Below are 25,350 nucleotides of genomic sequence, written 5' to 3'. Positions count from 1 at the left end.
GTGATGTCTGGCCACACCTACCGAAGAAGACTCCATTTCTGCCCAGAATATGTTCCTGTTGAATTTGGGGGGGGGTGGAAGGGGCTCCTGCTCGAGGTTTCATGGCCACAGGTACCTTTTTCGATGCTGGCAGCCATTTAGCGTCCTTGAACATTTTCTGTTGTTGTTGTTGCTGCTTTTTCTTTTCTTAATGGAAAGGGAGATTTAACGTTGACAGTAATAACGGCCGACCCTGCTGACTAAATTCTGGGGTGGCTCTCTGGGGGTGGCGGCGACATTTCCGGGGCGGTTTCAGGCGAGGCCACCCGGCAGGCGACAGCTGCGGCCTCGGCCGCTGGGGGGCAGCATAGCGCGCCGCCCGCCCCGCCCCTCCGCGCTGATTGGCTGTCGCCGCGCGCGCCAATCACGCGGCGGGGCGGGGCGAGGGCCGCGGTGCGGGCGGCGGCGATGGCGGCGGCGGCCGCGCTGGGCCCGGCGCCGGCCCTGTGCCGCTCCGTGCACTGGTTCCGCCGCGGGCTGCGGCTCCACGACAACCCGGCGCTGCAGGAAGCGCTGCGGGACGCCACGTCCCTCCGCTGTATCTACATCCTGGACCCCTGGTTCGCCGCCTCTTCCGCCGTGGGCATCAACCGCTGGCGGTGAGTGGCACCGGGCCTGCGGGCCGCGGGTGGGACCGTGCGGGACGAGGAGGCTCCCGCGGCACCGGGGCGCTCCGGGCACGGTGTGGGCCCTGTCGCTCAGGCCGCAGCAGCACACGCTTCCGTGTCGGGCCCACTTACTGCTCCTCCCGCAGGAGAGCGGCTGTGCCTTGTCCGCTTGGCCTCGGCTCGGTTTTCTCGGCCGTGCTGCCTGACTGTGTGGGAGGATGCCTTCTACTTTATGTAATGTCATCAGACTTTATCAGTGGGGCGAGTGTATGAGAGCAGCAACCGATGGACATTTAGCTTTGGGAAACCCTTTTCTCTGAATTTAGAGACGAGGGCAAAGAATCCTCAGCTTCGTGGCTGCACCACGCCTCCCCTCTGCCCTTGGGCTGCCGGGCGCGCGTAGGCATGTGCGCACGCAGCTCCGTTCCTCCCATCACCCGGGTTTTTACGGAAATACACATCGGCTGCTGCTGAGAAACTAAAGGTGAAGCTGTATGGGCTTTTCCTCATCTCTGCAAATGGAAAAATGTACACCATGAGTCATGTTTGTGCAAAGACCGAGATCTCATGTACCTGTAGCCAATACCATTACATAATGCTGTTGTGTCAGGTCTTAGCAATCCAAACATTTGGAACCCCAATCCAGATAGGGATTCTCCTGGTCAAGACTCCCCTGCCAACAAGTGAAGCAGATCTCCCACTACCCCCTAAGAGGAAGCATCTAGCTAAAGATGCATTGAGAGCTCCTGGAAATGTCACGTGGCTGTGCACTAGGGAAACTGTAGTTGTAATTGATTGCCTCTGCTGTGCGCCTTAGCTTCATCTCAAGGAATGGGATTGTGTGGGTCATATCTATGTGTTTCTAGAATCTCACAGCAGAGGATGGCTTAAGAATTATAAATGTGCAGAAGTTACCTCAGCGTAGTAATTCAAAGTACAGAAAATTGTGAATTCTGTTACAGAAGTCTGAATCGATCTTTCCGTAGACCAGACTTTTTACAGGCAGCAGCAGAGGGAAATGCCTTTCACGTGCTGCTGTTGTTGCTGCTGACTGTCCTCATTTGGAAGAACCAAAGTGGTGCCACAACAGATTAATTCCTGATCTGTTTAATCCTTGTTTGTTTCCACCAACCTTGTGAAGGGAGGGAAACAGTTAGGAGTCTTCTTTATGTTGTAATCATGGAATATATTATATGAGCAAGCAAAGTTTTTGAAAATAATGGTTTTTGGAGGTGTGGAACTACTGCAGATGTCAGAAACGAGCATCACTGGCTGTTAGGCAAAAAACATATTATCAAGTCACTTATGCTGGCCAAAGTTCTATTCGTTCCCGTTGTGAGCCATGTTGGCCATGTTTTGCTAATTTTTTAACCCAGATATTTGTATTCAGAGTTGTGCTCTTCAAAGGCAAATGCTTATGTTTTATGTAGTTCTCGTAAATTTTTCGTGTTGATAATCCCTTGTTGTTTAACTGCATAGCATGTGTGAGCCATATAGGACTAATTCTTGTTAACATTTTTACAACACCTGGGACAGTTGATGCTCATACTTAATAAATGGAAAGTGGGCTGGGGCTCAGGGAATGGTTTGTTTAGGCTACCTGGACCTGGTTCAGGGTGTTCTCCTTTGTGATGGAGTGCCCTGCTTTCTGTGAACCCTGCACCCTTTTCTCTCTCCAGAAGTGCAGAGCGGACTTGTTCTGTCTGGAAGCTCACAACTAACGTTATGGGTGGTGCAGCTGAGCAGAGAGAAGTCACCACTTTGCAGTGCAGTTGTAGCTTGGCTTTCCTGAGCTCTGGGTGGTCTTTAGGGAGCTGAGGCCGGTACTGGCGTTTGGCAGATTACACTGCAGAGCAGGCATGGAGGATGGAGGGGAAGGTAAGGGTTGGCAGGCTCACTTCCAAAGGGTTGTATGTTTACCAGCAGTGCCAGATTATGAGGAGACAGTAAAGTTTTAAAGCTGGTGCCTTTTGCAGAGTTAAACGAAACAAAGTGAAGTTACTATGTAGATGGGGTGATGTGTGACTGGGAAAACAAATATTATACATTTGGTGTTTTATAGCTTAGTGGGGGATCAGTAAGACATACCATTAAGTGCAGAAAGCACTTACATGGTTTTTTAGAGTTTTGGGGTGAGAGGGAATAGATGAATTTCTTGGTATGCTCTCATCTCTGTGCCTTCATGGTGCAAGATGAATTGCAGTTCTCTTTGCCGCTATTCAAAGTACAGATGATTCTTGCCTTGGGAGATCTTGGTGCTCAGTCTTGTGCTACTGATGAGCTAGGAGAGCACTTTTCTCTGCTGTGACATGGTGTATTTGTAGCTAGAACTGTAAAACCTGCACAATTCTTGCAGTATTTCATTACTTTTCTTGGAGTAATGCATCAAATTTTTTTCTACTGCATATGCAAAATCCCTTTTTGCTCCAAAACCTGTGAAAAAGTATACAGTAGGGAATTACATGATTTATGCTTTTCTCCATGTAATGTGGAGAGAAGAGTTGACAAGGGTGTTCTCCCACCTCTGAGGGAGAATATGTGAAGTGTGTTGCAGTAGGAAGAAAATCTTGGAAACCTCTTGGATCTGGACAAGCACAAATTGCATATGAATCAATGGGAGCTGGCTGATGCTGCAATCTCAAAAGCTGTTAGACAGACCAGAGATAAATATGAATTCTTATTTTCTGGTTCTTATCCAAACTTCCAGTTTGATTTGGTGATGCAGGTTTGCTGGAGTTCCATGCAAATTCTCGTTTGCCTTTTAGCTGTAACCCATCTGACTGACACTAAGTGCTGTTGTTTCTTTGCAGATTTCTTCTCCAGTCCCTGGAAGATCTGGACAACAGTTTAAGGAAACTGAACTCTCGCTTGTTTGTTGTGCGAGGGCAGCCAACAGATGTCTTCCCAAGACTCTTTAAAGTAAGAAAATCATTTTTTGAAGCATAATGAAGAAAAATTGATGACCTGGTGCTACACTTGCTTTCACTCCCTAATGATTGGTGATTCCTTCGGCATCTCTTTAACTATAACTAGTTCTTCACTATAACAAACTTCCTTCCCTAACTACAACTGACTAACTACTATCTATAAAGGCCAGTCTGGGAGCCAGATCCGCACCTGACCTCAGACTTGCAAAGAAATGTAGGGTGTAACCTAGTATCAGAGTGCTCAGGCTTCTCCTTTTGGATGGTAGTCTTGAACTTTGTTTGTCTAGGTTGCCTCTCACAGGGCTGCTCTATGACACACAGACCCTTCTTTGTTGAGAGTTTCTTTCCTAGCAGCTATTTGCTTACTGCAGTTTTCACTTAGGAAGACTGCTGTGTCCACAGACCTTTACAGACAACAGAAGAAAGTACACTGATCTGTATGTGAATTGCAAATGAGATTTTGTGTTAAAATTCAGGAACTTTTATGTTAGCTGACCTTCCTTTTCTTTTTCTGTTCAAGACTGCATTTTAGTCATCTCAGCAGCAGGATGGATATAGTTTGTGTCCAAGCATCCTGCTGATGTACTGTTTAGGATGTGGAATATGCAGTTACCTTGGTGATCAATAATGGATTAGTGGGGTACATTTCTAAAGTGATATGTCAGTGCTGCAGATGTCAGGGCTGACAAGAGCATCTCCTTGAATATCAGGGGTTCTCATACAGTATCATTGTTTTCCATCCTGCTCTAAGATTGTATTTCCCAATGTCTTTGAACCTTTTTGACAATGTCTTTCATAGTGTTACAAAACTAAATGAAAAAAGCATGGCTCCCAATAGTCATGTGAGGTGGGAGTGTCATGAGGGCTGTGCCTTACAGCACAGAAGTAGTGTCCCCCAAATCCTACTATAAACCACCTGCTGAGAAGGAGAGGTAAACTTAAATCTGTACCCTCCTTCTGTAAATGGTTCTGTGTATTTTCTGGAGGAGGGCAGTTGGTACTGGCGAGAGGAACTGGACTCTGCAGATGAGAAGAGGCCCTGAGACTTATTTTGGCTTCCGCATCTTAACACATGACACAAACTATGTGCTGCTTTTAGCCTTTTCAAAGTCTGGATTATTTTTATCTTTTGATCTGCACTAGCTAATAGTAGTTCATCTCACTTTAGTTTAGGGTATTCAGAGGATAATTAAAACTTTATCAGAGAAAAATGCCCACTTTGGTTAAAGAACAGAAAAAAAAAAAAGTTGGCAGAGTCTGAAGTTTGGAGAGATTGATTGTGTAATCAGCCAGAACTGCATTTTGCTGCAGTCTGTTTTGTCTGGGCAGGTGAGTTGGTGAATATCTCAGATGTGCTGTAATAGAGCTGAAAAAAGTAGAGGGAAGTTTATGCTATTACACAGTAAATGTATGGCTTTGGTAAGGATTGAGGCCTCTCCAGAGCTGCTACACTGAGCACTGGATTAGTAGCAGCTCGTGCCTCGCTGTCAGCTTTTGTGGAGAGGAGAGTTATGCCACATTTGCTACTGCAATACTTAGACCTAATGTAATTTCTGCTCTGGCTGCCAGTAGCTGAGCTACGTTGTCACTAACAGTCGCTGCAGAGGCACTACTGTGCACGGATACCATGACAAGTATACTTGTTAGCAATGTGTTAACCTTTGCAGAAGTTTCTCATCTGGCTTCTTCAGAATAAATGTCTGTAGTTTCACCTCTTCTATAAAAGTGCACTGTTTGTTCACTGAAGTGTTCTGGGTTTTTTTTTTCCCCTACAGTTTTTCTTTGGTCTAGGTTAGATACTAAGAGGCAAGTTATTAGTCATGACTTTTCTTTTGTATATCTGCAGCAATTTACTGTCAGACAGGTAACAGGTTTTCTGGTTGGTTGTGCTCTGCTTTCTGGGTACTACTGCACCACACAAAGCAGTGGCCTTCTCAAAACTGTAGGAAATACATTAATTTAAAGTGTCAGATGCTTACCTAAAATCCCTGTAAGCCTTAATCGTTTTTTTATTCCATTCTTTCAAGGTAGTAATGTATATTCTTTGAGATCAAATCCATCTTTTCCAAGCCTTCCAGCTGATACTGGCTTTCTTATAGAAGAAAGAAAAGTTTAAAGTGAAGTGTTAAATCACTAGGAGCAGGGCAGTACCTAGAATGTGTCTGTCTGACCCCTGCTGTGGGGGTGCTGTCATGTTCTTACTTTGAAAAATGGGTGGAGGATCTCTTTAAGATGTACATTCATTGGTACATAATTGGTTAATTTCTCTGTCCTTCTTAAGATTAATTTTAGGGCTGAATCTGCAAGTTTAGAAATGTTGGTGGCTTGTACAGTTGTTTTCTGCTTATAAATCCCCTTCCCCATCTTCAGCATTATTTTTTATGGTCTTCAGGGAGCTAACCACGTTTGTTCTTTGTGCTTTGCTTCTGTTTCCTGGGTAGAAAAGTCTCCTGTATATACAGGGGTGATTTAGACTGTCTCACTAGGAGAATGTGGTTCTTAGTTGTGTGAGAGTTTTCTTAAATGTCTGTAGATTTCTGGTTGTGTTTGCTAAACAAATCTGTGGGCTGCTGCTCTGCTTGATGGATGTCTTGGGAGGGTCGCTGTGGAAACCATTAAACCTCTTCTCATAGGATTCATTTTCTGAGGGGAAAAAACTAGGCCATAGACTTTGAGAACAATCTGTGCTCTAGAAAAGCCTGGAAGAGGCTGAGTGCTCTTCCACAAGGCCTGTGCCATGCAATTTGTGAGGGATCTACTAAATGTATGAAGATCAGAATAAGTGCATGGCTTGACGAGGGGGGTTGGAACTAGGTGATCTTTAAGGTTCCTTCCAGCCCCAACCATTTTATAATTCTATAATTCTAAAATAACTCCAAAAAGGCAGGACTTTAAATCTGAATTGCAGTACCATACTCTACTACGCACATCAGAAAGGTTCACTCAGTTGCTGTCCTATGTCCTGCAATTTTCTGTTTCTTTCTCTTTGGGTTGGACATTGGTTTCCTATTGTATGATGTCTTTAAAGAGACATCAGGAAAAATTTAGAATGTATTGGTTTTACTTAATGTTGCCACATAAAAGCAGAGAGGGTTGAGCAGAACTTCTGTTGAAAGAATTTTCTGAAATGCTTTTTCTGCAAATGCTGGCAGAGGATGGTAAGGTTACTTCAGGACAGCATGTGCAACAAAACGTGGTATTGGTAGGCTCAGGGACTGAGCTGAAACCTAAGAACAGTAATAGAAGGGAACTGAACCTCCTCTGATGTGTTTTAAACCTGACATCTACAAATTTGCATAGCAGATGTGATGTTTGCTAGAGCTGATAAAATTGTTGCTTCTTTGGTTATCTCAAATCCAGATTGCTGTTCCTCACAGCAATGCTCTCAAAGCTTCCAGAACATTAAACTGCTCAGGAATTCTGAAATCTTAATTTGTAATTGTGCTGGTTAGAAATAGTCTTCTGTTTGACAGCTGGGTGTATTGTTTTTCTTGCAGGAGTGGGGAGTCACTCGTCTCACCTTTGAATACGACTCGGAGCCGTTTGGAAAGGAGAGGGATGCAGCTATCGTCAAACTGGCCAAGGAGGCTGGTGTGGAGGTGGTGATAGAGAACTCCCACACCCTCTATGACCTGGACAGGTACGGGGACAGAAGCGGCAGAGGTGCTGTCTGGGCTAGGCTGGGTTTGTCATGTCTGCAAAGACTTCAGTCTCTTCCCTTACACTGATCGCTGTCATGCTGAGTGACCCTACAAGGATTACTCTGCACACTCCACTTTTAATTAGAACACGTCAAAGTGCTCACAGTGACGTGAATGTACAGAAAGGTGTTGTCTCAAGCTTATTAAACTCTGTACTTGAGTGTCATTTAATTCGCTCAGCTGTGTCCTCTTGATTGCTCTCCTTGAGCAGTAGTCCTCAATGTATGGACTGCTTTGCTGTTGCTTCATTGTAATAAAGGTAGTTGAGCTGTTGTCTCAAACAGGTTTTGAAAGCAGGGCTTTTAACTGACATCTGGAAGAAGTAAAACAAGGTAGATTGGGACAAACTTTCCTTTTTCTAAAACCTGAATTCTTTGTCTTTGTTGTGTGTTTGCTGTGTTTGTTGTTTTGATTATGAGTTTTAGATATTTACTTATATGTATAATCTTTCTATATGCATATGATTTTAAATGGTGGTGACAGTCTTTCAGCTAAGACTCTAGGGTATGCTTGACTTCCAAGTCAGAACAATGTTTCAGTACTATTCTTAGAGGTTGCTTGCTTTTATTTCTTTCGCCTTTTTTTCTGCTTTTCTTTCTGATGTGACTTGGCCAGTAATGCTGAATGTAGATTTTTCTCCTATACATATTTAACATCCATAGTTTACTATGGGAAGGAGCTTTGCAGTTAGTACATCTTGTGTGGAAATGTTTGTCTCTGGAGTGAGGAGGGTTCTTGAACCTGTCTCATGAGCAGCTGCTGCTTTCTAATTCTGCATGAGAAGACCGTGTTTATTACATCCTCACCCTTCCAATGTTGATCACATTCGTCTTCATGTCACCTATGTCTTTTCCAAAGTGGAGAGTTTCAGGTGGAATCTGTTCTGAATCTCTTGTAAGTTTTATCACCTTTATTATACTTCCAGGTATTTCTAGAGATGGAGAGCGGTGGTGAAAATGACAACTAGTGTGCAAAATGTAGAAGCAACATGGATTTTTAGCATGCTATTGTGTGTCTTGTCTTTTCCTAAGTCAGTAGCATTATTTCTGTGTTTTCTGAGTGCTGCTAATCATTAAACTGATGTCTCAGGGCATCCTTCCAGAATGGCCATAGCTATTTGAGAGGCTGCTACTGTATAAATAAGTTTAGGATTGCATAGCCATGCATATGGAGAAACAACATGACCAACACTGCAATTTCATCTGATATTTTTGGCAGCTGGTTATGTGGTATATAGGGAAATTTTTAAATTGCCTTTTATCTTTAGCTATCCCAGATAGCTTATTGCGTCAGTAAACTTCATCATCACGCTCTTTCTTGTCCCTTCCCAGATATTTTGTAAAATATATTGAGCAGCAGAAGCCCTAGCTCAGCTCCGTGTAGGACTTCTCTTCCTGTTGGAAAAATAGATTCCTTCTCTAATTCTGTATATCAATAAATTTTCTGTCAGCATGGACCTTTCCTTTATTGCAAATTATTGTGGCTTCTTAATTTTTTTTTTCAGTGAGGAATCTAGTCAGATGTCTTCTCAAAATTCATGTAGTATATATATCAACTAAATCTCCCTTGCCCAGGCTCTAATGTCTGTAATAGATTTTCAGGCACAACTTCCCTTTTACCAAGGCCAAATTAACCCTCGAGCATATTGCATATATCTATGTGTTCACTGTTTCCCTTTAGTATTTTCTACCCATCTGCCTAATGCTTATATCAGTCTTCATTTGTCCCTCTGATGCCCCTGAAATGCTTTTAAAATCTGGAGTTGTATTTACTTTTTTTTTTACCTCACAGTATTTGGACAGTTTTATATTACATGCAGCAGCTATTAGTCTGTGTAATTCATTACGTCCTTTACAATTTCTGGGTGAATACTTGGTGGCCCTGACAAGCTTTTCAAGCATAGCATCGTTTTGTGGCACTTTTTCCTGGTCTCCCAATCTGTCACAGCATCTGATACATTTTCTTAAAAGAAACTAAGAGCCATAACTTCCCTAGATACCTCCATAGTGAATACGCCCTCAAAAATATATGCAGGGGTTTTCTTGTGCTGTTACAGTCTCTCCTTTCTTTAATGAGTTGATCACCTCTTTGCCCTATAAATATCTTGGAGTGTCTCTAAAGGGGATGTTTTTCACTCGGGTTTTTTTACTACTTACACTTTTTTTAAAAGGTTTCTCAAACTTTCATTTATATTAGGAGGTGCAAGAAAGCTGTGGTTTTTTAATTTAACCTACCAAAGTTTGGTGGGTTTCTATCATTGTCTTCATTTTTCCAAAAGATTCTGCCTCTGTTGTCTTAGCTGATGCTATTCTTTAATTGTTTTGAATCTTGTGATCTTTCTGAAGTACTTTTTCACATCTGTATAGTATTGTTGCTCCTGAAAGGGTGTTAAATTGACGCATGCTAAAGTCACAGAGCATGCAAGTGATAACTAACATTTTCAGATATACCTTAGCACTGTCTAAGACTAAATCATGAATTAACGCTCCTTGTGGGTTCTTGATTTCTTGTTCCATGGAGCAGTCATTTATGGCAATTAGAAAACTGGGTTTTGGCAGGTGATGGGGTGTGACAGATACCCAATCTGTGTGGATGTACTTGAAGTCTCCAGTTACTCTGACATTTCTTGGTTCTTGGCATGTCTGAGATTTCTCAGCAGGTGGTAATACAGTTTTAATACTGTATTTCTCCTGGAAGTCCCAGAATATCTCTCCCTCCAGCTGTGTTATCCAGTCTTCTAACTCATAGTATGTGTTGTTCCTCTGCTCAGCCTAATGGGTTTTTTTCTGCATAATTAGCAGATGGTAATAATACCTGGTGGTGGCATCCTACTTCTCATCTTTCTTTAATCAGGTTTCTGACAAGATTGTCAGCCTGGTTTCAAACAATTTAGACTGATTTTTCACTCCTACATAAATGAATGCCGCACTTCTCTTGTCCCCTGCAGTGTATTCCTGGAACCACCTCTACTAGCTCCTTTTAAACATTTGCCAAGAGCCTGTTCAGTTAACTTTTGAATTTGACCAGTTTTACACAGTAGGAAGATTACAATGTGCCCCTTGTTGGCACTGCCAGCATAGCTGTGTGATTATCAGAGCATCTTTCACCTCCTCTTCCCCAAAACAAGAAGTGGGGGTTTAGAAAATGAACATCAGTGCTGGTAGATACTCAGAAGAAAATCTAGGAATTCCCAATCAAGATTAGCAATGCTCAGATTGTAGAAGTCAGACAGAAAAGATAATCTCTTGGGTATCAGTTTAGCTTGCTTATAAGACTTTACTTGACAATTATCCTGTCTGACAACTTCCAGATGACAGGTTGTTTTGTCTCTTCCCTGGATCTGCCTGTTTTCTCCTCCTTAGGATTTCATCCTTTGTAGTGTGTTTACTGATGGTCAGCACTGTGGTTTCTGTAATCCCAGGCAGGCTGGGTTGTTCAGCAGGAGTGGTTTAGGTCAGAAAAGAACACTGTGATCTTGTGTCTTTGTAGCATACATGATGATCAGCTTTTCCTCAGGTACCCTAGCCTAAGACTGAAATGACAGTAGAATGTGTTCTCATAGGAGCACATACTAACTGAAAGGAACCAAGCATGGGGGAGCGTGCATGCCCTGGTGTTTCTGCAGTTCAGTACACTAGACCAAAAAGGTGGGTTATTTCTAAGAAGGTTTACTCAGTCTTCTGCCTGCCACATCTTGCTATCCTCTCCTGTCTTGCATGGTGCACTGGTGTCAGGTGTTTTCCCCCACTGCAGATACCCAGCCTGTCACCAAGTCACTTTTTCATCTCTCATCATCTCAGTATGTGTTTCTGCCGAAGTTGAATTGTTTGTTCTTTGTTCATTATCTGTTGGATGGACAGATCAGTTGGTTATCTCTCCATCTCTCTGAATCTGTAGAAGTACCCCCTGTTCTACGTACACAGAGCCCTCCATGAGCTCTGGAGCAGGGATTTGGATCAGAGCAATTGCATAAGCTGGCGAGGCCAACAAAAGAGTCTGCGTGCATTGGTACTGGGGTGCGTTGGGCAGCCTGCGTGCTGAGTGCTGGCAGCCAGCTCTTCCTCCCGCAAGGAAGCGGGGGAGCACATTCAGTCCCTTGCCAGAACCCAGCCTTGTCATTTGCAAGTGAGCTGAGGTGTCAGGTATTTGAGGCCAGCAGCTCTCCTGGGCTCATTAGCCATCCTGCAGGGGCACTGCTGCAGAGATGATTCAGAAGCTGACACCTGTGAGGGCGTGCATTTGAGTCTGCAGACACTCTGCTGTCACAGGTGACTGACTGTGGGACACCTTATAATCATAGCAGTGCTAGAATTTTTTTATTCAGGTTTGGGTTGCCTGCTTTCCTGAGCTGAAGTATGGCTGATGGTGAAACAAATCTTCATAACTTCTGGTATCAAGGTACTGCTGTCAGATAGTGCTAGGCAGCATATTACTAGTTTGGTAGAACAGCCAGTTTTGGGTGTGCTCACTAACTAATGTTAGGTTCTTTGTGATGAATACAGTGATTCTCTGTTCTAGAAAACTAGAACTGCCACATTTGGCGAATTGGGCTGGGGGAGATGGTTGAAGCCAGGGGTATTAAATCCTGGGTAGGGGCCTCCCTTTTTTTGTTAGTGAAAGTGTATGGCCTGGATTAGAAGGTCAGTAGGAGGAAGGAAAGGACTCCTGCCTGGGGAGCTTCTTGTACAATTTTTTGTACAGAAGGCTGAACAGTACTACAATACCCAGTAAGTGTAGTATAATATCCCATTTGTGCAATACCCAGTATTCTTTACTTCTTTTCCTGGCAGTATTGTGAAAGGTCCAGACTTAGTGCATAATGCCGGTGTCAGGTGCTGTGAAATGTGCAACTTGTCCTGGTCCTATCTTAAAATATTTGTGTCCCAGATCCAATAACTCTTTAGGAATTCAGGAGCTATACTAGGTAGCTTCACTCATACTCACATCCTTGAGGATTTCAAGTGCAGGCACTAGCATCCATCTGCTAGTCACAGGGGTTTGCTCCAAGTAGCTAGCTGTCCACAGAAGTTTTAGCTGTGAATCTTGTACGATGGTGTGGATCTAGGACTGAACAGCAGCTTTAGCAGGACTGAAAGAAGAGTCAGTGTGGAAGAAGTAGCTTCCCTGCCCACATCCCAAGTACCTCAGGGCAAATGTGGTGCAGCTTTCCCACGTTTTCTCTTCTAGGCTCTGAATTCCTATGGAAACAAGTGAGCCTCTCTAGAGTGCTGTAACTGGAAATGCCTCACATCTCTTCCAGTGGAAACACTGATTTTCTGGGGATCTTTGGCTGATCTTGTTTGGGGACTCACAAAGCATCCACAGAGAAGAGTATGGTGGATAGTATTCATGAGTTCTGTCATTTCTTGCCATCTCTGGGGTGGAACATGGAGACAGATAGTGAAAAAGTGCATGCAGGAAAGCAGAGATGTGCTCTGGTGTGGTGGTGCAGGACAGAACGTGTTGGCTGCAAGGCAAATGGAAATACATCTGTGTATGTCTATGTCAGAGTGCTGTGCCCACACCGTGGCCATGTTTATAGCCTGGCACTAAAAATGTACAGTACTTTGCACTCTGTGCACATCCCGATGGCCCTCCCTCCCTGCCCTGTTCGTTAATGTCTTTATCTCCCAGTGCTTACAACTTAAAAGCAGAAAACCGGGAGGAAACTGCAGGAGACTTCATTTTTAATCTGTTCAGTCGTGCTGCCTGTGGGGAAGGCTCCGCTTCCCTCGGCCGGGGTGTGTGGGAGGGCTGCTCCCGGTGCGGCGGGCAGCGGGGTCAGCGCGGAGCACACGTGCGGGAGCGCCCGGCGCCGGCGTGTCGCTCCGCCCCGCCACACGTGCGGCCCCGGGGGAAGGGGCGGCACATGGCGCCCGCCGGAACACTCGGCTTTAAGCCCGGCCCCTTGCATAAGCTGTTGATTGTAATGGGTGGGGAAGGCTGCTCTGCTGCAGCTCCAGTGTGAGCTGTGGGGTTGCCTGCCTCGCTTTATGTAATGCTGGCGATCCCTGGCGATCGGCTTTGCTGTTAACTCCTTCCACTCTTGCAGGAGAGGGGTTAAAAATGGCATCTTTCAGCCTGGGGAAGTTCACCTTGCCCAGGGGGCTTCTCAAAGCTCTGTCCCAGGAAAAATAAGACTTCATGGCCCCAGCAGGCTGTGGATGCTTGGTGAAGTAGAGGAATGGGGAACCTTGACTGTCTTTTTCCGTAGTGTAATCTGACACAGGTCAATACCATGAGGCAAGGCTGCTCATGACTTTACGGCATGGAGGAGGATGGTGATCTCTCTAATCACAGGGAGAGAGGAATGATGCAAACTGGGATTTGTCTCATCCAAGATAGGTGGAGGAGGGGTCACTAACAGGCTGAGTCTTCTGTGTCAGACAAGAAGGAAGAAGAGGTCAGAATCAGGTCAGGATATCACAAGGTGTCAGGGGAACAGATGCATGTCTAGGATTTGGCACCTCAGGGAGACAGGCAGTAATCAGAGATTTCATACAGGGGTCTGATGAGCTCTGGGAGAGAGATTTGATGTTCAGCTTGATTCAGCTGGAGCTGTTTTGGGTTGTTTATTTTTCCTATGGAGATGAGGAAGTATGTGATGTTTTGTCTTCTGATGTATTTTTAGGATTTTGGTTGGTTGGTTTTAATATCCCTTTGAGGGATGCATCAAGTGAAATGTAGGTCTATAAGGATTTCTGTATCCAGAGTGAGAGGCTGTCCTGAGCAGAGATAGCAGGGTCCAGTTTGGATGTCATTTCCTTGTTTCTTCTGTAGTAGTGAGGCTGTGTTGTTTCATCTTGTTTATTTTATCTCCAGAATAATTGAGCTGAATGGCCACAAGCCACCCCTCACCTACAAGCGCTTCCAGGCCATCATTAGCCGTATGGAGCTCCCAAAGAAGCCAGTGAGCACTGTGATAAGTCAGCAGATGGAAACATGTAAAGTGGACATCCAGGAAAACCATGACGATGTCTATGGGGTCCCATCCCTGGAAGAGCTGGGTATGTGTCAAGAGTGAAGGCAAGCATCACTGCCAGCTGAAACAGGATCTAGTGGAACTGTTTCCAGTGGTTGGCATGTGTTCTCACCTGACATGGGCTGCCTCTAGCCATAGAATGGTCTAATTTTTTCAGCAAGTGCTGGACCTTGTGACAACACACAGGTGTCCCTTGCGACAACACACGGGTGTCCCTTGCATTGCTGTTGATGCCCAGCGTCCCCTTTAGCCTTGCTCTGAAGTGCTCTGCATCTGTCCTTGTGTTCTCTGCTATACTGAGCATGTATAACCGCTGTACTAGGATCTCATGTCCTCACCAGCTGCGTTCCTCCTACAGCAGTCTCAGGCACCTTGTGTAACAGACCTGAAGAGGTAAACTAACTGTGTGCCAGGTTTAGATAATTTCATTCAATTATTTTTATTCAATTATTGCTAAGCAGCACCAATTTGGGAACTTAGCAAGACAAAAGATGCTACAAAAATTCCTTTCACTCATCCTGCTGTGCCATACAGTCCTGTAAGACTTGAAGAAGGAGAATGAATAGCTGAGGTGTGAGGAATGCGAGACTTACATCAGAGAAGTGAATCTAAATGCAAGGGAAGAAAGGACTAATGCGGAATACTGTCGTGTGTCTGTGACTGGAGGCTCCATACAGCTTTATAGGAAGTATCTCCTGGTACCTTAAGGCACAGTTTCAACAGTCATGTAAAAGCATGGGGCTTCACAAAGGAGTATCCTAAGGGCTGCAGTCCTGCATGGATCTACTTTCTTTATTGTCTGGCCAAACATGAGACTGCCTGTAACCTTACACTGCTCTGCCTGCTGCCAGGCGAGGCTCCTCTGTCTGCCCAGAGCAGTGCAGGGAGACTGCGTTATTGCTTCCCGCTTTGCAGTTGTTCGTTTGCACTAATCCAGTGCCTTCCCCAGCACCAGCCTCAGCAGAATAGGAGCCTCACCAGGAGCAGCTGGGCTATCTAGTGAACTGCTGATGTTGATGGCAAGGTGTTTTGTAAGGCAGAGCTGTGGAACAGATGTTTCATTGCCAGCTGCTCTGGCCTTTGGAGCAGAGCCCTGTGGGTAGTGCTGACACACCAGAGAGTGCTGGCTGTGAGCAATGGGGAAAGTCACCATAAGGCTGCCTGAAGCATTGCAGGGAGAGGCCCTTGAAGTGCAGTGTCATGAGCCAGCTCTCCCCATATCCTACATGATTTGCCTGCTGTACAAGGATTAGAGCAGCAAGTAAGCCATGTTAGGCAACTGTAGTATGTACTGTCTTGCTGTTGTTAATGCATAATCCTATATCTGTGCACTTTGTCTAGGCATGGCTTCAAATCTTACAAAGTTCTTTCTCACAGGCTTTCCTACAGATGGTCTTCCCCCTGCAGTTTGGCAGGGAGGGGAGACAGAAGCTCTGGCACGACTGGATAAACACTTGGAAAGAAAGGTAACCTGTTATTTAAGTGGCGATTCCTGCAGACTGTGCCTCCAAATGAAAAATGTAGTGTTGCCCATTACCACGTTTGCTGCTCTTCTTAGCAGCGATCATAGCATTCACCTCTGGAAAGGAGTATATGCTATTGTTGGGATACTCCTGTGATCTTAGGTTTTGTGTGGAGCAGGGAGCTCATGGACTTCCTCAGGTCCAAAAATTTAGAGCAGTGTATTATTTGTGCTGCTGTTTGAAGCACATTGGACTCTTTTCCTTTTTTCTACTTCTCAGTTTCCTTTAGCAGAGTGCAAACTTGGAAATTCTCCTATTAAGTTGTTCAGTCCCTGCTGCACACTGCACACCATCTCTTTTTTACCTTTACCTGAGGTATTAGTGCGAGTACATGCTTATAAAAGAGTGCCTTCCCCTAGTCCATCAGCTTCTTAATAGGTTGTCTCACTGGCTGGCATTCCTTGAGCCCCTTGTTGAAATAATCAGATTTTTTTTCAATGGGGCTGGTGTTCTTGATTATACTGCACAAGGCAAGTAATTTAAAGTAATGAAAGGTGACCCAGCTGCCAAAGCATGACTCAGTTTTAACCATTTTGTACTTCTTTAATGCTGGGTAGCTTGATGTCAGTTGTGGAAATGAAAGCATAAATACTTGTGCTGAAGAGGAAATAAATTACCAACATAATGCTCCACAAAAGGGTCTGAATTTCACCAGTTTTCTTGTTCAGTGTGTGAAATGAGATAGACATACCTGGACATAAACAGTTGTGTTAACTTGTATCCCTAGGAGCTCTCAGGGTTGTTAGGTCCTGTACACAAAGCAAATTAATCCTTTTGGGCAAAATAACTGCCTGTTTTAAATCCTGGAGCAAAGGTTTTGCATTTCTTGGATGGGGCATGGGAGTTGGGATTGCCTGCTGGAGACCTCTCCCAGCAGTGGTCGGAAGTAAATTGAAGAGACTGTGCTGTCAGATGTGAATGGCCTCACCACCTGCACAGAGGCTTGCCTTTAGCATTGTACCACGAATTCAAGGGGGTTTAGGCTCATTTCTCCTGAATCTGTCTAGGCATGGGTTGCAAATTACGAGAGACCAAGGATGAATGCCAATTCATTGCTGGCCAGCCCTACGGGACTCAGTCCCTACCTGCGTTTTGGCTGCTTGTCCTGCCGCTTGTTTTACTATCGTCTCTGGGAGCTGTATAAGAAGGTAAGACAAAAGGTTCACCTGGAGGGCAGGTGGAGTTTGAGCATATATAGCATGATGCTGGTTGCCAGACAGTGTGCCAGAATTGGTGCAAAAGATACAGTTGCCTCCTTAATGTTTGATTGTTGGGCTGAGTTTGTTGCTACTACCAGAGGAGGCATTTGGGTAAGAAAGTAATTCTCCTGTATGTACTCACACAGGCCTTAAATCTGGTGGTGCCTTGTTCTTCAGTCTGGGCTTCTGTGTTACAAGCCATGTGGAGCATTTTACTGATAGTTTTACATCGTTCCAGTCACTTGTCATTGTACTGAGTGAACCTGTGTCAGTGCTCTGACTTCACCATCTGGGCTTTCTGATAAGGGGTGATCTCGCATTGAGCTCCTTGATGGCAGTGGTCAGTAGCTGACTTGGGAAATGCGTGTAAGTGCAGGGGTGCTTCACAGCTCAGCTTCATGAGGCCAGTCTTTCTGTGCTTGTGAACACCTGTGTTCCCTCTCCACAGGTGAAGCGGAACAGCACACCCCCCCTCTCTCTGTACGGACAGCTTCTGTGGCGAGAGTTCTTCTACACAGCAGCCACCAACAACCCAAAGTTTGATCGCATGGAGGGGAATCCCATCTGCATACAAATCCCCTGGGACAGGAACCCTGAAGCCTTGGCAAAGTGGGCAGAGGGCAAGACAGGCTTCCCTTGGATTGATGCAATCATGACCCAACTGAGACAAGAAGGGTGGATCCATCATCTGGCCAGGCATGCAGTGGCCTGCTTCCTGACCAGGGGTGACCTCTGGATCAGCTGGGAGTCAGGAGTCAGGGTGAGTCCTGGCATTTTCAGATATTTGCAGGAGGTCATAAGGAAAACAAAGTCTCCCTAGCACTTGCTGCAGCAATGGGCACACAGGTATGGCTTTTGCTTCATGTGTAAAAGGTGCATGGAAGAGAGGATTTGCTAGCAGTCTCTTGGCCAGCCAACAGCCTGACTTCTTTCTGCCTTCTGCTGCAAGGCTCTGACTGTATCACAAGCCTCAAGTAACCATAACTAAATGTGTTTGGGACCCACTGTTAAATACAGACTATGGTTTTGGGGGCCTTTTCGTTTTGGGGTTTTTTTTTTAAAACTTTTCTCAGTCCCTCTGTTTTCTTTGCAAGTTTAATGTCACTTCTTAACCAGACCTTTTTCCTCCTTACAAAATCCATCACCGTGCTGGTCAGGGAGCGCTCCATGACTGTGAAATCTGAGTCTAGAGTCTCTCAAGGAAAGAGGTAAAAGACCCTCCTCTTGGGCCATCTGAAGGGACAGACAGATGAACCTACCCAGTGTACATACTGCCCTACACACAAAGTGGAGGCAGGAGCATCTAGTCACAAAGCTGACAAAGAGCATAATTGAAAGTGCTGCCTAAAGTGCAGCATCTGCACATGGATGTGAGTGAGTTACTGCTGAAACCTTTCTGCCTCTTGGTGGTAGTGTGCTCTGGGACTTTCAGAGGGGTTCTTTCTCCTTGCTTTGGTTCACGTTCTTCTGTGCAGCATCCTCTCCTTCCCAAGGCAGGTGCTTTACACTTGTTATGCCTGCCAGGCTAGGATCAATACCCAAAGCTTGCTGCAACACTAGGTAGTGATTTAGTCTGTAGCTGCGTGATAAGCCAGCACTTTATCAGTGTGAGCAGACCATGCTTCCCTAAGTGAGAGTGTCAGGAAGTGAGATACATGGACCAGCTAACTGACTTCAGCCAGCAGATCACCTCAGTGCTGCTGATCTGTTCGCATAGCTCTGTGCCTGCCATTTGAAATAGCATCTTGGGTCCTACTGCCACAAAGTCCTGCCCAGGGAAGGTCTCAGTGCCTTTTCCTCCAATTGCTGCAGGTGTTTGACGAACTGTTGCTGGATGCAGATTTCAGCGTGAATGCAGGCAGCTGGATGTGGCTCTCGTGCAGCGCCTTCTTCCAACAGTTCTTCCACTGTTACTGTCCTGTGGGCTTCGGACGTCGCACAGACCCCAGTGGTGACTATGTGAAGTGAGTGATGTTACTGGAGCTCATCTTTGTTTCTGGATCTGTAAGCTGAAGTCAAATCAGTGGCTCACAGGTGCACGGCACTTTCTATGCATTGTGTGTGCTACACTGCTTTTTACTTGTGTTGCAGGAGGTATCTGCCCAAACTAAAGGGTTTCCCCTCACGATATATCTATGAACCATGGAATGCCCCAGAGTCTGTGCAGAAGGCAGCCAAGTGCATCATTGGGGTAGACTACCCCAAACCCATGGTGAACCATGCAGAGACCAGCCGACTGAACATCGAGCGCATGAAGCAGATCTACCAGCAGCTGTCACGCTATAGGGGCCTCTGTAAGTACCAACAATCACAAACCACAAAGTTTGTGTCTTTAACAGGAGATAAAATGCTGGGAGGAAAGGTCATGATTTAAAACAGGTATTACTTGTCTCTCTGGCCTGTCCTTGCAAGAGGAAACTGTGCCTGTCAAACCTGCTCAATTGGTTTCCAGGGAGAGCTCCCTTATGTTCTCAGAAGCTGAGGGAATTTTGTTTAGGTCTGAGAGCTGCTGATAGGATGGCACCATCCATATACCACCAACGGTCCATTCTTCACTTTGTAAGAAAACCTCAGCAGTATATTCTAAATAAATTCACTGCTGGATCCCAGTGTGTGTCTGTAGTCAGCACCGGGTCAGTGCAACTCTGAACTCTTCCAGCTTTAGGATATGGATGTGCTGGTTCGTGATGAGTAAGGTATTCCTGTGAAAAGCTTCTCCCAGCCCAGGTGTGTTTTGTTTCTTAACTAAGATCCTCTTGCCATTCTCTAGGTTTGCTGGCATCTGTCCCTTCATGTGTGGAAGATCTCAGTGGCCCAGTCACAGACTCAGCTTCAGGGCAGGGCTGCAGCACCAGCACAGGTGAGTTGGAGTTAATTGGTGTCCTTTTCATTTTCATGTCACCTTAAAGGTTATAGGCAGGAGAGGATCCTTTTCTAATAAGAGGGTGTGTAGCTAGGAAAACATAGATTACATTAGCATCTCTTTACACCTTCTTTGGAAGTCCCCAGTGAGCCTTCAGTTCTAAAAGGGCTGAAAAATAAGGAGTTCATTAATGTGAGTCTTTTATTGCCTGTATGGGATCATGTAGAGCCACTTCAGGGAGAAGTGCAGATCACTGTGGGCTTAATCAGGTATAATTAAGCTGTCCTCTGTCAAAGGAGGATACTTTTGTGTTTGTTCTGGGTGACTTAATTCTGCTTTTAATAAAGAGGTTTTGGTAAAAGTTTTCAGGAAGGTTGTGACCAAATGTGCCTGTGCTTGTGCAGTCTTCTTTCTCCCAGCTCTGCGACAGGTTAGGCCAGGATGTGCTTGTGAGGCCATCTAAATGCAGGGGAACCATTGCAGTGACTCTTCTTCTTTCTACAGCAGTGAGGCTGTCTCAAGCAGACCAAGCTTCTCCAAAACGCAAACACGAAGGAGCAGAGGAGCCATGCCCTGAAGAGCTGTACAAACGAGCCAAAGTGACAGGTCTCCCTGCTTCAGAGATCCCTGGAAAGAGTTTGTGATTGTGAGTAGTTCCTAGTGTGATCTGGCTTAAACTGCCTGGTTCTAGAAGCTAACAAGGCTCAATCTTTACTCCCACCATTTTAATTAACAAAATAGACTTCCTTGTGGAGGGATGTGTAAGGCTCCTAAGTGTAATTCCACAGCCCAGAAGTGGGGCAGTGCTCTGCCCGCCGGATGTTTGGATTTTGCGTAACTCGCTGTTAGCTCCGCTGTCCGGTGGAGAGCAGTGCCCTGCTCCTGGGGCTGTCATAGAGCACAGCTGTTGGTGCATTTGTTCTTGTGAGGCTGCTTCTCCTTCCACAGAGTGGGCTCACAGTCAGGTTTTCCCATCTGGTGAGGGTATGGGCTAGAGCAGGAGAGCAAGCAGGTCAGTCATCTGCCTGCAGTGCTCCAGATCCCAGGAGGGAAGGAGCTGGTCACATGTTCTACCAACTTTTCAGTATGACAGGGAGGTCAAGGCAAATTCTCTCTTTCACTTTCTCCTACAGCCAACGAGAAGCGCCTTGCAAGTGAAGAGGGAGAGTGCTGAAGAGGTCACCAGAAGAGTAGGAACTGCTGTCACAGAGGAACTGGAACTTGTGATCTGCAACAGAAAATCCAGGGTCTCACATAACTCTGTAATTCCAATAGCTGCCACAGAAGGGCACTGCATTACCTGTGCTTGGGAATATTTGGCTTTCTGGTCTCCAGAGAGCCAAATATATCTTTTCTCAGCCATACCCAAAATCTGCCCATGTTAAAAAGGGCAAGAACATTCTGTCAATTTGCTCACTCCCAGGTGTATCTTTCTTTTCTGACAATGGCTCAGTGCACATGACTTGATGCATTGATATAGGAATCAGCATCTGCACATCTCAGAGATAGTGAACATCCTTTCTCATCAATAGTACTTGGTAGTGATGTATGCTGATTAATTCAAATTATAGTAGGAGTTAAGAAGGAAGCTGCTACAATGTCAAAAATAGAGTACTCATCCTACGAGAGAACAGGGAAAACCTGGTATTTCTTTCATTAAGCTAGGTTGATGAGGAAGGAAATGCTTTCTGAGTAAATCAAGGTAATGCTTATGTGGGATGGAAACAGAATGAAGGTCAGCTGTAGCACAAGAACAGATACATTTGAGAGGCACTTAAAACTTCCCCTGCAAAAGAACCTTGCCATTGCCAGGTGAGCTGTAGTGCTATTGCCTGGAATGGGTGGCTTCAGAGCTGTTTGACATCTGGGGAAGAGGAACTCTCTACAACTCCCTGAAAGGAGCTTGTAGCCAGGTGGGGGTTGGACTTTTCTCCCAGGCAACCAGTGACAGGACAAGAAGACACAGTGTGAAGCTGCACTGGGAGAAGTTAAGGCTGGACATTAGGAAAAAGTTCTTCACAGAAAGAATGGCTGGGCATTGGAATGGGCTGCCCAGGGAGGTGGTGGAGTTACCATCCTGGAGGTGTTTAAGAAAAGATTGGTTGTGGCACTCAGTGCCATGGTGTCGTTGATATTGATGTTAGGTCATAGGTTGGACTCAATGATCTCAATGTCTTTTCCAACCTAGTTGATTCTGTGACTCTGAGAAGGAGGAATTCTTTAGAGAATAAGATCATGCCTTGATATGAGCAAAGCAGTATCTCAGAACAGATCTGATCCAGGTAATAAGGAAGCTACACCTGGGCCCAGCACTCTACAGCATTTCCTTCCCTGAACGAGAGCTCTCAAATGAAGCCTCTGTCTGGTGTGTAGCCTGTGCAGTGCCTCGTACTGATAGAGGATGTATTACACATCAGCTCCTTGAAGTGAGTCTTCCTCGAGCTCAGAGTCCAGTGTCCATTCTGTTTGCTCTTTTCTGTATTGGCATCTGTGTTTTGAATTTCCACACAGTGAACTCCTGTACCTGCCCACTGCTCCTCCTTGCCACTTGAATTCACGCTAGTGCTTTAGCCTAGCAAGGTGATTGTGTAGCTTTCCTGGCTCTTAACCATACACTCCTTGCCGAGTCCTGTTACTTGTCAGGTCAGCACAGAGCTGACAGAGGGCCTCTGCCTGCCACCAAAGAGTGCAAGGTAGGGTAGTACTGCAGAAGATTCTCTCCCATGGCTGTTTCCATGAGGAAGTAGATTGAGTAGCTCGTCCCGTGCAATAGGCTGCTGTTGGCACTGTTTTCATTTGCTGTCCAAAACCTTTCATCCCTGCCTGACACAGATAGTGTGGGGCTGTATGTGAGCTTATGCAGCTAACTGCTTGGGGAGTACAGGAGTTGTCTCCCACTGGGATAATCAGATTCAGTTTTGGAGCCTGTGTTTGAACCCAGAGTAACAGGGCTGCGAATAGAAACTGAGTCAAATGTACCTGAGAAACCTGAAGTGGTTGAATTGAGTCTGTGAATAAATTTAATGAATAGCTGAATAACCTTTCCTTCCCATTCCCTGGGGCATTGATCTTATGTTCTTTTTCCGGAGAGAATCCACTGGGCAGACTGAACAGGTAAACAAAGAGTCACTTTTCTTAACCTTACTTTCTTCTAAACTATTACTCATAGTCTGCCTAGTGGATAACTCGGTCATCAACAGGTCTTGTCCCCTTCAGTCTGACCCAGCTGTTACTCCCATTGTCTTGGGGGTAGAAAGGTATAAAGAAAAAGAGATATTCCCCTACCCCCATCTTCTGCTGCAGAGAGAAGAAAGGGGGAAAACATGCACTTTGTACACATAGGTTACAGAAATTGTGACTTCTGTCATTTGGAGAGTTTCATGCTTAGGCAATGGTCTGTAAATACAACTTTTTATAAATGTCTTTAACCCTCTTTTTGCTGTCATACAAATTATTTCACTTGGTAAATGGAATTTTTGGGGCTGGATCTGTGGGGGTAAAGAGTCAAAGGGAGGGGAGGCTACATCTCCTAAGTGATCTAGAAGGCTTTGTGGAGGCGGAGGAGATCACATTTGCAAGGTTTCTGTCAGTACCTGGGATATGGATGGTGGTATTTGGAAGAGATGCAGCTCAGGTAGTAGCACTGGGAATGACACAGACACTTCAGGCCAGCCAAAGAAAGATAAGAGAAAAGCTTCCTTCAAGAAATCTTCTAAGTACGCTGGGATTCATCCACTCTGGCATCTTTTCCCAACTGAAATTATAAAGGTGGGTAAAACTGTGTGACAAGTAGGAAATGACTGTTCATTGTTTTTGGTAATATTTAGAATTGGACATGTTTGGTTAAAGTACAGGATGGTAGATAGAATAAGTCTACACCTTGTTTAGCTTTGTTACAAGTATCTCCTCAGTTGTGGGTGCTAACAGTTTGAGTTCAAAAAGCCTTGGCCAGTTCTTGGGAAAGAAAGAGCCATCAGTGACCATTAGTAAAGATACCATCTTTGTTTCAGAAGCAGCAGAGGACTGCTGGAGGCTGTTGTAAAGAAAGTAGCATGAAATGGATGCCAGTTTGGAGGTTTCTGTTCCCTGTTTTGTGTGTGTAAGGCCAGCTGGCAATACCTGACCTGACATAAGCACCCCCAACACAGCCATAGTGTGAGCTCTTTGCTCAGGCAGAGGGAGCAGTTGCCTTTTGATGCTCTGAGAGCAGTGGCTTTGGGATGCTCCCCAGCATGGTGTGAAGGCGTCTTTCAACTGAGGGTGGATACTGGGGCAGAGCTGTGAACAATTATTCAACTTGGGTATCCTGTTAATGACTAAGCCTTGGCTAATGACTTCTAAGTCATGAAGTAGTATTAAATACAGTAGACTTAGCAATCTAATAACTAGCAAGGACACAGTCAGAGTCAGGTTCTTGTGCATACTGCCACCCTCCTTGGTGCTCCTGTGTAGACCCTCTTACTGCAACCTCTATCTTAGCAGAATTACATGAGGTACGTTACTTTTCCTAGTAACCAGCAAGGAAGTGCATGTAGCCATGCAGTTCCTTGTCGAGGTTCAGCAGTGGGGTTGATCTGGGACAGAAGTGCCTCAGCTTATGCTACTGCTGAATTGTTCTCTTGTTTCTGGCAAGGACCTTCTGGTCTTGAAAAAGTAAAACTTCAGTGCTTGGGGTGGCTCACATGTGGCAAAGACCTTTCGAAAAACAGCAGCCTGTGCTTTAGAAGATTACGAGCCAGAAAGGCAGTGAACTCAGTCTAGCTTTTTCTAGCCAGAGTGTAATAACGTAAATTAAAGCTGGAGAGATTGGGTTTGAGGCTCCTCCTCTGTGCTGGCCAGGATATCTGTTTTACCCGTCAAAGGAATGATGGTGATGTGACTCAGGATGGGAAATGAGTAACCTTGGATTGCTAGCAGAGACTTGACTGCCTGCTCCATGTGCTGGTGCTTGAGAAAATTCTCTTCCTCCATGTCTCTTCTGTCTGCACAAAGAAGGAGCTGGAGTGGCTTCAGGAGGGGCTGGCTGAAAGGTCTGAAAATAGAAAACACACCTGGATATGAAGAGATGGAGCTGGAAATGTGGCCATTTGAGGCAGAGAAGAACAGTGAGAAGGATGGCCGATGGAAAGAGAGCAGAGTGCTGGTCTGGTATCACAGCTGCATCTGGGTGGAGATCAGGTGGTTCAGTGGGGGGAGAGGAGCAGGAAAACTCTCAGCACATAACCTCTCCTCAGGTTTCCTTAAAGGCTGAGAATAGTTGGTATGAAGTGAACCTGATGGTCAATTGTTAGACAATTTGAAAGAAAAATCAGCAGATGCCTTGTGAGCAGACGGAAGCTCAGTCTCTTAATTTGCAGCAGATGTGCGTGCACTCTCCCAGGGGCCCGGTGCTCTACTCTGCATCTAAGGAATAGACCTGACTGACAGCAGTGCAGCTGGAAAGGTCAAACTGGGTCTCCTGCCAGGCTACCCTGAGCCAGGGCTGGTGACCTGACTAAAGGTCAGGTC

At 45.4% G+C, this 25,350-nt stretch overlaps 1 protein-coding gene across 2 annotated transcripts; it reads left to right on the top strand.

The window, feature by feature from the left end:
- Nucleotides 1-426: 426 nt before the first annotated feature.
- On the top strand, nt 427-23,275 carry CRY2 (cryptochrome circadian regulator 2). Of its 2 annotated transcripts, none has more exons than XM_066188043.1 (12): nt 427-638; nt 3,458-3,566; nt 7,072-7,214; nt 14,098-14,282; nt 15,635-15,723; nt 16,788-16,928; nt 17,428-17,739; nt 18,792-18,943; nt 19,071-19,273; nt 19,750-19,839; nt 20,350-20,488; nt 20,976-23,275. In XM_066188043.1, the coding sequence occupies exons 1-11, from the start codon at nt 448-450 to the stop codon at nt 20,484-20,486; spliced, it is 1,752 nt and encodes a 583-aa protein (XP_066044140.1). In that variant the 5' UTR covers nt 427-447; the 3' UTR covers nt 20,487-20,488; nt 20,976-23,275. The 2 variants fall into 2 exon arrangements, with proteins under 2 accessions (XP_066044140.1, XP_066044139.1); XM_066188042.1 differs by having other exon boundaries at nt 20,347-20,488.
- Nucleotides 23,276-25,350: the final 2,075 nt, after the last annotated feature.

Source organism: Chamaea fasciata, unplaced genomic scaffold, assembly GCF_029207755.1.
Source record: "Chamaea fasciata isolate MVZ Bird 193981 ecotype frontalis unplaced genomic scaffold, bChaFas1.0.hap1 SCAF_7, whole genome shotgun sequence".
NCBI classification, from domain to species: domain Eukaryota; kingdom Metazoa; phylum Chordata; class Aves; order Passeriformes; family Sylviidae; genus Chamaea; species Chamaea fasciata.
Note: the sequence above shows the minus strand (reverse complement) of the source record. Positions and strands in the feature narration are given on the sequence as shown.

What these genes read in the sequence shown, in the direction of transcription:
- CRY2 (XM_066188042.1), top strand. Translation starts at nt 448, where the DNA reads ATGGCGGCGGCGGCCGCGCTGGGCCCGGCGCCGGCCCTGTGCCGCTCC. An exon ending in CCCATCCCTGGAAGAGCTGG is followed by an intron (nt 14,283 to 15,634) that starts GTATGTGTCAAG and finishes TCTTTCTCACAG; the next exon opens with GCTTTCCTACAGATGGTCTT. An exon ending in CCCAGTGGTGACTATGTGAA is followed by an intron (nt 18,944 to 19,070) that starts GTGAGTGATGTT and finishes CTTGTGTTGCAG; the next exon opens with GAGGTATCTGCCCAAACTAA.